This window comes from Arachis ipaensis, chromosome B09 (assembly GCF_000816755.2).
Source record: "Arachis ipaensis cultivar K30076 chromosome B09, Araip1.1, whole genome shotgun sequence".
Taxonomy (NCBI): domain Eukaryota; kingdom Viridiplantae; phylum Streptophyta; class Magnoliopsida; order Fabales; family Fabaceae; genus Arachis; species Arachis ipaensis.
In genome coordinates, this window is record NC_029793.2 from 146,210,903 (window position 1) to 146,225,929 (window position 15,027).

Below are 15,027 nucleotides of genomic sequence, written 5' to 3' on the forward strand. Positions count from 1 at the left end.
GCAAATTATGATGATCATTGTGCCAAGGTAGTGAACTCGTAGTTTTTACCTCGACTCGTTAAGCTAACTCAAAATCGTAATTCGTTGAATCGTAAGACGGAACGTAAATATGACTCGTAAATTATAAAAATTTAGAAAAATTTAATAGCAAAAACTAATTTTACAGAAAATAAAATAAATCTCAAATAATAAACTAAATTACCCATAGAGTTATAACTAATATATATATACCATAACAAGTCAAAAGTCACAATTCAACACAAATTCACAAATCAAAACACAAATTCACAACTCACAAGTTTATACGATACTAAAATAAATTCAAGTAGCAAATAAACTAACCAAACTACTAGAATAAACAACTAATTAACTAAAATCTAAACAAGTATTTAATAATCATTCTATTCTTCATCAGTCATAAAATCTTCACGAGTTTCACAAACTTCTGCATTACCATCTTCATCATTATCAGGAGCAGGAGGAAGAGGTCTTTGGAGAAGTTCTTTAAACTCATCATCATCAAGATAAGGAACTGTCAAAGGATCCTTAGATGCACCAACAACTCTACTACCACTTGCTTCATCATTTAAATCAGGATCTGGAATTAGAGCATCTAAATCTTCTTCTTCTTCTCCATCTTCGTCAGCAACAATCCACTCTTCATCAGAGTCAACTCATCAAGACTATAGTCATAATCAAGACTCCTTCTAGTTTGTTTTTTCTTTGCTAATCTTGAGTTTGTCATCACAAACACAACATCATTCATGGTTTTAGCTTTTAAACGGTTTCTCCTTTTTGTGTGAACCTTTCAAAAGTAGATAAAAAATATTAGTCAAACAACAAGATAGAATTAAAGAATTAACAACCAAATTTATAAAAGTAAAATGCAACTTATATTTAATTACTAACCATCTCAAAAGCGCTCCAATTACGTTCACATCCAGATGAATTACATGTCAAATTCAAGACACGAATTGCAAATTGTTGGAGCTCTGGATGCTGATCTCCATAAGAATCCCACCATTGAGCTGGAGTTTTAGTATATAAACTCCTCCTGAAAAAATTTTATGGCAGTATTTACATTGTATCTTCTTTCCATCTTCTCCAACAGATATCCCGTGCTCCCATCCTACATCAGTTCTACTTCCAAGAGCATTATTAGAAACTTTTCTTTTACTAGCGATTCCAGCTGTACTTCCTGACTGAGAAGCTGGAATATTAGTCGGATTTTCACTTGCATTAGCTTGAGTCGATGCCATTCCTGTTCAGAAAAAAAATGAAAACAGTAAATATTCAACGAATCAATTCAACAAAAAATTAACAATCCAATTTAAACAAAAAATACCAGCATAACAAAAATTCAAGAATTATATTCAATGCCACAAGTCCACAACAACAATTCAGAGATATAGATAGTTATCAAATTATTGGGATAATATAGGTGACAAATAATGAAGACGTTAAGATATAGATAGTTATAACATGCATGAAATAAATATTATTGCAACAAAACCATAAAGCTCAAATAATGAATGTACACATACAATTTAATTTATGCGTTATATAGATATATAGATAGATAGCCTTTTTCAATAAATATTATTGCATAAAAACCCCACACCAATATAGTGTAGTAGTGCTTATTGCTGCACAACTATTAGTACTGTCATAGTTGCTTATGGTGAAGAATTGAAGATGGAACACATTACAATTCAGCAACTTGGTATAAGCAATTCATTGAAATGCATCAGTTGGAATGGAAGTACAATAATAACACGAGCAAGGCTTCTGAGTTGTGAAAAGTAATAAGGCCAGCCATCTTGTTCTTGTCAGGGTTTATTCAAGTGAGAATACCACCACATACATGCCTTAGATCTTGAGGTAAATCAACATAAGGCTAAAGGTTTAATCGTGCTAGAATTTTATAACTCAGCACTTATTTAATTATTGTTATAGTTTATTTTATCTGATAGAGAACAAAGATTATATAAGCATCACTTGGATATCTAATTCAACCAATTGTAAAATATGTATGTGCTAATGGTTGATGAATTTAAAATCCTGAATCAAATCAAATTTAAACATTTATCTATATGCTTAATTATTATACAACAGGCACATAATCTAATGTCCCTTATGTATACAAACATATATATACCAAAATAAGAGAGATAAGAAATTCAAAAGTAAGGACAGTAAACAAGATTAATTAATGGTTAACAAATCTTATCAAAAATAAGAACATGACTATCCAACTATGCAGCAACATTCAAGAAGAAAGCATAGCAGCACCAGACCAGATCAGATCATTACTTCTGTTGGAATAAATTAGATTTCAATAACCCAGATCATCCATATTGAATCACCAAAAATTATAACATATCATAATGCGGAAGCGTACCTGAATTCATAAACATGAATCATACGATCAGAAGAGTTTGGATCTTGTGGTTCTTTCGATCTTCCTCAACCAAAGCCTTCTGTATTTCTAGAAGGCTGAACTGCAACTCTTTTGATGGGGAAAAAGTAACAAAGGTGGCTTTGGTATATATTGGGAACCGAAACCCTGAAGGTCTATTTATATTTGAGCATGGCACCCATTAAACCCTTAAGCCCAAATAAAATAGTATCTAAAGCCCAAAAGATAATATATCTAAAATCCAAAAAGATAATTATCTAAGGAACAAAAGATAATATCCGGTTTTATTCTCATTTAATTCCAAATCAAAAGTAATAATGACTTATTCAATTAGCATTTAAAAAAATAAATGAGATCATCATTATATAAGTCATTTAATTTGAAATAGCATAATTTGTGATTATAACTAATATATGTATTGCCCACAAATAAGTTAGGAAATCAAATAATTTCCTAACAATCTCCCACTTGGGCTATGCATATACTATTTCTTGACATAATCACATCTTTATAAACTTTATGCGCGCATCTGAATGCTATTTCTCTCATTACTTTAACAATCTGGTCCGTCTCATACATTAGATATGGAACTACCGCAGCTTTTATCACATTAAATGCCGTGACTAAACCACGCCAATCACCATCCTAATATACTCAACGACATAGATCAAATTTGGATGAGTAATATGGAAATTACATGCCAAGTGATCTCATGCATGTCTATTTCCAGCTGGTCCAACTTTATTGAGATCAAACACAATACAAATATTGCAAAATGAACATTTCACATAACATGAAATAAACCATCAACTTAATTCTGCAGAAAAATAACTCAATATCTGTCATAGGACATATAGCATAAACTCCCACTAAACCAAGGCATCACAAATATTGACACCCATCCGAGCAGTGTGCTCATGAAAAACTTTAGGGGTCAATCCCTTAGTAATGGGTCTGCTAGCATATACTTTGTTCCTATATGTCCTATGAAAATATGTTTTTCTTAACCTTTCTCCTTGACAACTAAGAGCTTAATGTCTGTATGCTTCGATTTTATCAAGCTCTTATTGTTATTGGAGTATATTACTGCTGACTTATTGTCACAAAATATCTTTAATGACCGTTCAATGTCATCTACTATACGAAGCTCAGTGACAAAGTTTCGCAACCATATGCCATGAAATCGGAATCAGAGTACCTAATGATCTCCAAATTTTCTGATCTCCGATAAATAAGCATGTAATCCCTTGTTCTCTTTAGATAACGCATTACGCGTTTAACAGCTATCCAATGATCCATGCCCGAATTGCTCAAGTATTTACCCAACACTCCCACTATAAATGATATATCAGGACGTGTGCAGACTTGAGCATACATTAAGCTCCCTAGTGCTGATGCATAAGGTTTATCATGCATTGTTGTCTTCTTAAGATCATTTTGGGGCATTACTTGAGACTAAACCTGTCTCCTTTAACTACGGGTGTGTCCATTGGTCTACAACTTTCTATGACATATTTACTTAAAATCTTTTCGATATAGTTCTTTTGTGACAATCCAAGAATACCTTGAGAGTGATCTCTTAGTATCTCGATTCCTAATACAAAAGAGGCATCACCAAGATCTTTCATTTCGAATTTGTTCGATAGAAATTTCTTAGTTTCATGCAACAAGCCTATATCGTTGCTGGCAAGTAGAATGTCATCAACATACAAGACCAAAAAAAAGTATTTACTCCCACTGAACTTGCGGTATACACATTCATCTATAATATTTACCTCAAAACCATGAGGTAATGACTTAATTAAACTTGTGATACCATTAACAGGAAGCTTGTTTGAGACCATAGATGGATTTTCTCCTTTTCTATTGGATCTCCTTAATGACACTTCTTGAGGTTGTTGAGCTTGCTGTATGGGTTGGGGTTGATGAGGATTCTCATCATTTTCTTGTACTGCAGCAGTATCTCGAGCAACAACAATATTCTTATTGTTCTCTTGTACTGTAACTGGATCTACAGTAGGATTCTTATTTCGCTCTTGTACTATAACTGTATCTTGAGCAATAATAGGTACAAGGTCCTGATCATTGTCAGTTATATAATCCTCATCAAAAGCAACATTCCTAATATTTCCTTCCCCCCCAAACTCAACATCCTCAAGAAATCTCGCATTTCCCGTCTCAAAATAGACCTTGATGCATGATTGTAAAACTTGTACCCCGTGAACGCTCAGCGTAACCAACAAAGTAGCAACTAATTATCCTTGAGTCCAATTTTCTTTCATGCGGCCTATAAGGTCGCGCCTCAGCTGGACATCCCCAAATATGCAAATGCTTTATACTAGGGCTTTTCCCAGTCCAAATTTCATATGGGGTTTTGTTAACTGCTTTACTTGGCACCCTATTAAGGATGTACACTGCGGTCTTTAAGGCTTCTCCTCAGAGTGATTCAGGCAAGGAAGAATGACTAATCATACTTCTCACCATGTCCTTAAGAGTTCGGTTCCTTCGCTCTACAACACCATTCATGCTAGGTTTGCCTGGCATAGTGTATTGCGGAACAATACCACACTCCTCTAGGAAAAGAGCAAAAGGCCCAGGACGTTGCACACCTGAACCGTCATATCTTCCGTAGTATTCACCACCACGATCAGATTTGACAGCTTTAATTTTCTTTCTAAGTTGAAGTTCAACTTCAGCTTTGAAAGACTTGAAAACATCCAAGGCTTGGGACTTTTCATGAATTAAATATAGATACCCGTAACGAGAGTAATCATCTATGAACGTAATAAAGTACCGTTGTCCATTCCAAGAGACAGTAGGGAATGGGCCACATATATCGGTATGTATTAGTTCTAAGACATCTTTAGCTCTCTCGGCACCTAATTTCCTTTCGTTTGTCCTTTTCCCCTTTATACACTCAATGCAGACTTCAAAGTCTGCCAAATTTAGGGGTCCAAGAATTCCATCCGACACGAGCCTCTGAATTCTCTGTTTAGAGATGTGACCTAGGCGTTTGTGCCATAATGATGCCGAATTCTCATTTAGTTTTCGTTTTGTACCTGTTTACAATATTTCATTATTATAGGAATTTAATTCAAGCCTATATAGATTATCTACCAAATGACCAGAGCAAATATTATTCGAATTATAGAAGAGACTGACTTTATTGTCTCCGAACGAACAAAAATAACCTGATTTGTCAAACGAGAAACAGAAACCAAATTCCATCTAAATGACAGTACATAAAATGTCTCTAATAAATCCAAGTAAAATCCACTCGTGGAACATAATCTAAAGGTTCCTATAGCTTCGACTGCAACTATATTGCCGTCTGCCACATAGATGTATCTTTCAGCATCACTTGGCAGTCGGCTCCACAGGCAACCCTGCATAGTAACACTTACATGAATAGTAGCAGCAGAATCTACCCACCAAGTATCAACAGGTGCATAACTTAAACTAGCCTCAAAACAAATGAAAGTAAAAACTATACCCTTCTTTACACGCCATGTGGCATATTTGGTACATAGTTTCTGGATTAGAACAAAAAGAACATGCAGTAAATATTAGTTAATTAATGGGTAAAAAAATCCATATTGAGATATCTAGTACAACATTAATTTTCAATCTTTGGATAGAAAAATTAACTGTAAGTGATACTCTCATTGCAGTAATCAAATATTGTCAAAATTCCTGTCACACATTAAGCCTTTCTTTGGACCGACTTAATGCGCACGTGAAAACTTAAACTTCGCAACCTATTTATTACCGCATATATTTTCTATTAATTGGCCAAACAATAACCTTCCTTTGGGCCGACTATTGACCGCATAATTAATAGAAAATAAACAGAAGTGTGCAATGCTTATTATTTGGCCAAACAATAAACTTCCTTTGGGCCGATTATTGTTCGCATAAATAATAAGTATTACTTTATTCTTAATTAGTTATACCCAAACATGTATTTACTATCAATATGTGTATGTAATTCGGCCAAATATAGACCTTCCTTTGGGCTGACCAATATTCGCATGAATTACATAACACCATATTCCTTATGTTTTGAATAAATCAATTTTCACAAAAGAGGTTACTTTGGCAGCATAATGTTCAATCAATTTGTTTCAAAACCAAATCTTTATAATAAATGGTATAATAATCCAAATTGTTACTAGTTTCCTTATGTAACAATTAAATAATATTTTTATTATTATTCAAATATTATTAATATGTACATATAATTTGGCCAAATATAAATCTCCTTTTAGATGGATTCATATTCGCATAAGTGACATATACATATTAATCCTTATATCCTAAAAGGATAATCAATTATTAATATATCAAATTAAAATTTTGATACAGCGATACGTATATATATTTTAAAAACAAATGCGTTATAAGCAACAACTTATATGAATGGCGATGAGCGACAATACACATATATATTGCTTGATCATGTGTTAAGAATGCAATACATTTACATGTATGAAATATATTACTGGATGATCAAATAAATTAATATATATAAAGTCTGTATGCTCGTTAAAACAAAATTCACTGATCCATAAAATTAAATTCGATCCAAAGTCTAAACAGAGAGTAACAACGCAAACATATTTCATTCAGCGAAATAAAAAAAATTTAATATTCTCAATGACTCAATTATGGATGGCTCTGATATCACTTGTTGGAATAAATTAGATTTCAATAACCCAGATCATCCATATTGAATCACCAAAAATTATAACATATCATAATGCGGAAGGAAGGTCTATTTATATTTGAGCATGGCACCCATTAAACCCTTAAGCCCAAATAAAATAGTATCTAAAGCCCAAAAGATAATATATCTAAAATCCAAAAAGATAATTATCTAAGGAACAAAAGATAATATCTGGTTTTATTCTCATTTAATTCCAAATCAAAAGTAATAATGACTTATTCAATTAGCATTTAAAAAAATAAATGAGATCATCATTATATAAGTCATTTAATTTAAAATAGCATAATTTGTGATTATAACTAATATATGTATTGCCCACAAATAAGTTAGGAAATCAAATAATTTCCTAACAACTTCAACTTTTTTAAACTAGGAAAAATCAAATTCAAAACAGTAGAAATCAAGAGGTCTAAACAAGCAGAACATAGGCAACCTATATTGATCCAAATCTCTACACATAAATACACAACCTGAATTTAAGAGGTCTCTAATTATGTTATAACAATGAGATAATTTTATCATTCTAGTCTTCTGCAGCATCATCAATTTTCTCACCCTCAGGCACACCACGAAGGTAGAGAACATTGTTACATCTAGAAATAAAAATAATAAAACAAAACATACTTATTTTCATTCAAGAGGTTTAGTCAAACACAAATCAAATAGGCCACAACCATTGACATAGAGCCACAGAAGTAGCGTTCAATTATATTACTAGAGTGAGGAAGTGATATGCTTCTTCTTAACTTACCTGATGAACTAGCAGCAAAGGGGAGGGGAAGAGCAGTGACCAGCGATCCAGATTCCAATCTAGATTCCAAAGCCAGAGACAGAGAGGCAGAGCCACTGAGCCAGAGAGCCTCAATGTGTTGCAATCGCAAAGTGACGCTCACGGCCTCACGCAGTCCAACCACCACCAGTTCGAGTTGATAACACCAGCGGCAAACCTCACGGAGTCACGGCGAGTCGGCGATGCTCCAAATTGAGGTTTCCGGTCGCGCGAAATTCAAATTTCAGAGAGAAAAAGAGATAGAGTCAGAGATTGAGACTTGAGAAAGGTGAAAATTTGAAATTTTGGCCATGGAGAATTGGAGATAAACTGTAAAAGTAAAGGAGATTAAGAGATTAGAGACTGTTACTCTGCTAGGGCTCTTCTTCTATGGTCTTCTATTTAGATTGGGCCATTGGGTTGGGGTGGGCTGCAATCAGGGGGCTCAGGGCCAAGGAAAAGAACTTCTTCAACCTGAAACGCAACCACGCAGCAGAAGCTACGATTCCGGCAACTCTGCGATTTTCAACGGCGATTTCACACGAAGCAGCGTGGTTCTGAACGAGAAGCAGAAGCGCAACGGAAAGATGAAGTAGAAGCGTATAATCGTGCGTTTTCACGAGTTTACACGCGATTTTGACTACCTTGCATCGTGCTTGATTAGTTTTTTTTTTTCTTTTTTAAAAAAACTTGTGTGCTAGTTATATAGTGCTTAATTATGTAATATATCCTATTGTTCTACTTTACCTTCTCTCGTTATATATGTGTGTCCCTAACCTATCTTCTTCCGTTTATTGTTTAGGGTATAACATTATTTCTGCTTACCATGATAAACCCGATTTTAGTCGTGTATTCTGTCGTCATGATAAATTTCTATTTGTACATAAGCTTTACAGCTATCATGCTGACCAAACAAACAAACAAATCTTATATATAAATAAGTCGCCGTTAAGGGAATAGTGAAAAAGCACGTTTTAAAATAGATCCTAACATATCATATAGTTGCCGCTGTTCAGCTAAATACAAAAGTAAGGTTTGAACAATTTCAGATGATATAGTGAACTAACGAAAATTTGCAACCAATGTAACCAATTCAAGAGAGTACTAGTTCTAAATTCAATTTTCATTTAAATATTTCACATGAGTATATCAATCAATTATTGATTGACGTGTGTTTCCGAATATATTTATATATAAAGATTGGTCACAAGTCACCCAACAAAACTGGGGTTAACACCATGTCCCACCAGAACATTAATTTATAAATTTATAAAAAAAAAATACAAAAGCAATGGAAATAGCAATTATAACATTGATACGGCTGGTGAATGGATTCTTATCTTATGCTATAAGGGATTTGAGGATCCTATATAATAATGGCAGAACAAGAACTCTCAAACCCTAATTCGATCTTCTTTTAGTTTATTTAATTTGTGAGCCCAAATAAATCAGATCAAGATTGCGCAACATGAATCCTTGGAACCCATGTGATGATTTATACTTTCAGATTTCATCATCTTCTGCTGATTATGACTATTCATCCCTCCCTATAATCCAAACATCACCATCAGCCGCGGAAGATCATCATCATCATCAGATCCTGGTTCATGGATATGAATATGATCCTGCTATGATGGATGCAAGTGCAAGTGTACCACCTTGTCCAAATCAAAAGGGAAAGCAGCGAAAAGAGTTGACTCCTAATAATAATGCTTTGGGAGCAGAAGATGGTGATGAGAACAAGAAGTGGATGCATAGGGAGATAGAAAAACAAAGAAGGCAAGAAATGTCAAGACTTTGCACCACCTTTAGAACTCTTCTACCTTTTGAATATATTAAGGTAGGTTTTCATACCATACACATTGTATTTTATTGTTTATGTATTAATATTTCATCTCTTTAGTTTTATTTTCAGCTGTATATATATATATAGAAATTGAAGTAATTAAAATTTGAAACCAAGTATAAACATGATTTTTTGGACAGTTAATTATTTGTATTGTTTACGGTAAAAACTCAGGTGAAGTCGACTTCACGTGAAGTTGATACTTGAGAGCCGTTAGATAAAAATTTAGTCAAATCAGTCAAATTATTTAACGACTCTCAGATATCAACTTCACGTGAAGTCGACTGCACCTGAGTTTCCACCATTGTTTACTGATGATGACCAAAATCATTAGGGAAAGCGGTCAACTTCTGATCACATGCATGAGGGGGTGAAATACATCAAACACTTACAGAATAGGGTGGAAAAGTTGCAAGCCAAAAGGGATGAGTTAGTGAAGTCGATTAATTTGAGACCTAATAAGAGTGGAAGTAGTTCTTCTTCTTCTTCTACACAGCATGTTCATCATCAAACCTTTGTCATTGTTGAACCCTTCTCTGGGGGAGTTCTGATTAAGTGCAGTTATAGCTTCAGGAACTATGCATTCCCTTTATCAGGAATCTTGGACATTGTGCTTAGACAAGGCCTTAATGTTGTTGATTGTACTTCAATCACCACTGATGATCACAGGTTCATACACACTATCCGATCAGAGGTACCATTATCATTATTGTTATTTCAGATTATCAATTCAATCCCGCTACGTTACCAACAGCGTTTCTGCCAATTTTTGCCAACTTTTGTTTATGACTGTGTTTAACGGAAATGTCTTTGTGGATGTGTCTAACAAAAATGTATTTTTTATGGCTGTGTCTAATGAAAGTGTCTTTATATATATATATTTTGGATGTGTCTCTTTATACATGTGTTTAAAATATAATAATTAATTATTGTTGACAATAAGTTGGCAGATAGTATATTAGTACTCTATACTTTTCCTTATCAATTTGGATTGTTATTAATTAGTGTCATGTTGTTATAATAATGTTTATGTATGACTTGAAGGATCCACAAGTGATGACCACTGAGACTGATGACTACACCGAACTGCAAAGAAAGCTTAAGGAAGCTATATCATCATCAAGTAATTAGTATTCCGCTACGAGTAATGTTAGGTAGACCAAAAAAACAGTTACAACTTACCTTATTTAGCATTAATTAATTGTCGCAACAATTAATAAATACTAAATAAAGTAAGTTATGGCTATTTTTGGCTGATTTTCTTTGGTTACCAACCATTTCCGTTTTCGCTACATACATACTAGGTATCTTTTTGTGCTTCACAAAATTATCTTATGTGGCCTGGCCAGTCTTTAATCTTTTTCGGTTAATCATAATTTATTAGTATATGTGGTATAGTGCAGTAACTCATTAATGTATGTCAGATATAATAATATTAGAATGTAGTTTATTAGAGTCTCAATTCAATGTATCTACATTGATACTGCCTTCATTAATTCTGTTATCAAGGATGTGTTCCAAATTAAATGAGTCTAAAAAGAATCATTTTATTTTTATTTTTTATTTCAAATCTGTAGAAGATTTCAAATCTGTACAAAATCTCTCATAGCAAATGCATTGGAAAAAAAATTACAATATCTTTTGCATATTTCATCCGTGGTACGTGCTCCAATTTTATCTTTGGTACACAATCAATAACTACATATGTTCTTATTAGACTAAAATAATATGAATTGAACAATGTCATAACAGATAAACGAGATTGGTTTCCATCTCCCTTTAAGCAAGGTCTGAGTTCGAATTGTTGGGGAAAAAATGGCTAAGAAAATAAACCCCACTCTGATATAAATGTTCTTGGCTCGAATATATAATTGCTTCTAGCTAGCACAAAGAGTTTACATTATGGTTCAAGAAAAATCGGTCGCTAAATCGGTTGCTATTATGGTAATTTTTTGTAGTGCTTACTTATAACTTAACTTCAAAATTTATATATTTACCAATTTGAGTTTCAATTTTCTTTCAATAACTTTTTGAAAGTTTAATTTTCTAAATTTCCCTTATATCTTTAGACAGAATTATCTTATTTAAAACTTTATTGTTTCACACGCACAGTATGGGATCCTTTCTAAATACAAGAGAAAAGATGTTATGTGATGTCCTCAGACATGATAAAAAAACTTTACTAATTCACAACTATTAAACTGAATTGTTTAACATACACTATGCATTCTATGTTTAACATACACTATGCATGGCTCTTAATTATAGACTATATGTCAAAGAAAAGGACAACATTATATATGTTAGAAACAAAAGACCAAAGTGGAGAAAGGATTTATGTATTATTGAGTGTAATCAAATTGTTTGGAATGATACAATATAAAATAGATATTTATAGGTGCTAAGAGAATCGTAATAATAAAGACGTAGTATTTTATAATAAATATTCAGATATACTAATTAATTCTAATTGATCCTAATTATATTCTAATCATGTATATAAAAAGATGGACTTTAAAACTTTTGTTAGATAAAAAAATGATTTTATAACTTTCTTAGTTCTTTTCATCCAAAAACTTTGAAAAAAAAAACTTTATTTTATTTTATTTTATTCTGGGAATTCCCTTGAATGGTCATGTGTTAATTACGACCTCTGTGACATATCTATATTCTATAGCAAAATCTCTTGGATGATATATTTTTGGGCGGATTAATTAGTTCAAAGTTCAAACATAGTGATCTTCAAGTGATTACATTCATGTATCTGGGTCCATTATATTGTACGACAAACAATACTTTGATTCTGAAAATCAAATCAAAACAGTTAGGTTTGACGCATACTATATATAAACCAAGCAGTAGTATCCCTCATTATATTGTTCTATATTAAGAATTGTATTGTGTAACGAATTCCATGTGTTAAACAATAAATTTGAGAAAAAGCATCATCATATATATTAGGGAATCAAAGACATGGTGACAGCCAAGCTAATCTCGGTTGTGATGCTTCCTTAAAAGAAATCTTCCGACACAGCATGTACCATTTTAAAATGATAAGTGCTACATGCTATAATGCTATAATAAAGTTTGGTCTATTGAGATCTTCTATATATATATATATATGAACGGCGAGCGTGCTTCTTGTTCTATATTTATTTGATCTTATCCAAATATCCCTAAGCAAACCCACACGACCCACAAAAAAAGAAAAACATGTTAATTTGTTTTGTTGGCAGCATATATAAATATTTGAAAATTTTTAAAATGTACCAGTATATTAATATTTCAATAATTTTTTAAAGTTGAATCATAATTAACCACGTAAATGATGATGAGCATATCATCGCAAAAATATCATAAAATAAAGAAATTAGGAATATTAATGAAATAATTATTGAGGAAAAGCCAAAGCACAGTGATTCAGTGAAAGTAATAAGTCTGGGTTCAGTGTTTCGATGATGTATGATGTCAAATCTCTTTTGCAATCTCCTCCACTGCTGCAACGCATTGTTAATTAATATGAATATATAATAATTAATTTGATACAGTCTCTTTAAATATTAAAATTACAAAAGTAATAGATTCCAATTAAATTGGGTGAGCTTGGGATAGCTAGGAAACCTGCCGACATTACTTGAATACGTTTGTCATATGATGATTATTTAATAAAAAATTTATAGTACCTGCCTGCCGCCATGCATATAGTGACTATCATGCTCTACACTTTCAAATTAAACGACAAACAAACACAAGTTATCATATTAGAGTAAAGTATTGTTTTTGTCCCAACGTTTGGGATAAATCCTATTTGTATCCCTAACGTTTAAATCGTTCTATTTGTATCGTAAAAGTGATTCAATGTTATTCTGCCGTCAATTACACATCATGAACGCTTTAGTTTTAGTTTTAAAAATCTCTTCTTGAAATTAGAATACAAATGTCTGGGATAGAATCGATGATCCACTACGAAAAATAGTTCATCAAAAGTTGAAATTAATTCCTACAACATTTATATAATTCACTTTTCTAGGGACATAATTGAATCTAAACACAAATAGTAGGTATAATATTAAAATCGAACACATCAAAGTGAGACCTAATTAAGATTGAATACATCTAAGTGAGAATAATTAAAAAATGTAATCTGATTTGTTAGTATAATTGATAGTAGGATAACATTGAATTACTTTTATAAACGTTAGGGATACAAATAGGACGATTTAAACGTTAGGGATACAAATAGAACTTATCCCAAATGTTGGGGACAAAAACGATACTTTTCTCTATCATATTATCTACTTGCATTGCTTTATATTTCTTGTTTTGTTTATTAAAAAAGAGACAAGAACTTCGTTTATTAGTAACTAAAATTTAACTTGTACATGCATATATTATTTGTCATCACAAAGTAATATCTTATATGAGAAATGTTAGGGGTGACATTTTGTGATTTATAGTTATTAATTAGTATTTTTAATAGTATAATAAAATTATTTTTTTTTTACTGATTAAATATTGACCATATTTTAATAAAATTATTAGTCTTAGACTTTTTTTTTATCTTGTATATGTTAATCCTACAAACTCTAAATAAAAATGTTAACTATACAACATTAAAAAACTTCAGTCTGCGTGATTATATACAGTCAGTGGCGGATCTATGGGGGGCCAAAATTTTATAAATTAAAATAACTAAAAACTGCACTATGTATTGGATATTTGAATTATTGTTGCTCTTGTTAACAAATAGCCCATTCTAATAATTAATAAAAATAGTTCTATTATACTAGCCCAAACCCATACTATTAATTAAAGTAACACTAGTACATTTTTCAAATATTTGTTTCAAACCATCAGAGGCATCAGCGTCACTTTTCTCTCTCTTTTAGTGGTTTCCAAACTTTTGATCTTCTACTCTTCTCATTCTAATTTTCTTTCCATACCAAAACAAGACATATGAAGAAAAACCATTGAAGAGAAGTGAACAGCAAAATATTAACCATTAAATGTACAACAAAGATTCAAAGAGGTATATTTCAATTTTTTTAAGTTAATAATAATGTCAAGTATTATTTATATTATTTATTTAAAATAATTAATTTATTTTTTTTATAATAGACAGTGTTCAAAGATTGAAGTGAGGACAAAACTCAATAGAATTATTTTTTGGTGAGACTTGAAACAAAAAAATAATCAGATAAATCAATAACTTTATTTTTGGTTATTATATATTTGTGTTTCTAAAATTATTTGTTATTGCTCAATAG

At 32.0% G+C, this 15,027-nt stretch overlaps 1 protein-coding gene and 1 long non-coding RNA gene across 2 annotated transcripts; one reads left to right on the forward strand and one right to left on the reverse strand.

Moving 5' to 3' along the window:
* On the reverse strand, positions 399–8,559 carry LOC110266467. Its single transcript, XR_002353876.1, has 3 exons — positions 7,897–8,559; positions 910–1,261; positions 399–805 (listed from the first exon to the last, which is right to left on the reverse strand). It is a non-coding gene; the product is annotated as an uncharacterized LOC110266467 (long non-coding RNA).
* Positions 9,230–11,311, forward strand: LOC107619681 (transcription factor bHLH118-like). Its single transcript, XM_016321977.2, has 3 exons — positions 9,230–9,754; positions 10,095–10,454; positions 10,805–11,311. The coding sequence occupies exons 1-3, from the start codon at positions 9,383–9,385 to the stop codon at positions 10,889–10,891; spliced, it is 819 nt and encodes a 272-aa protein (XP_016177463.1). The 5' UTR covers positions 9,230–9,382; the 3' UTR covers positions 10,892–11,311.

Bases quoted from the DNA above. Each gene is read 5' to 3' on its own strand.
- LOC107619681 (XM_016321977.2), top strand. From the start codon at position 9,383: ATGAATCCTTGGAACCCATGTGATGATTTATACTTTCAGATTTCATCA. The intron at 9,755-10,094 runs GTAGGTTTTCAT...CAAAATCATTAG, and splicing joins TACCTTTTGAATATATTAAG to GGAAAGCGGTCAACTTCTGA. The intron at 10,455-10,804 runs GTACCATTATCA...TATGACTTGAAG, and splicing joins TACACACTATCCGATCAGAG to GATCCACAAGTGATGACCAC.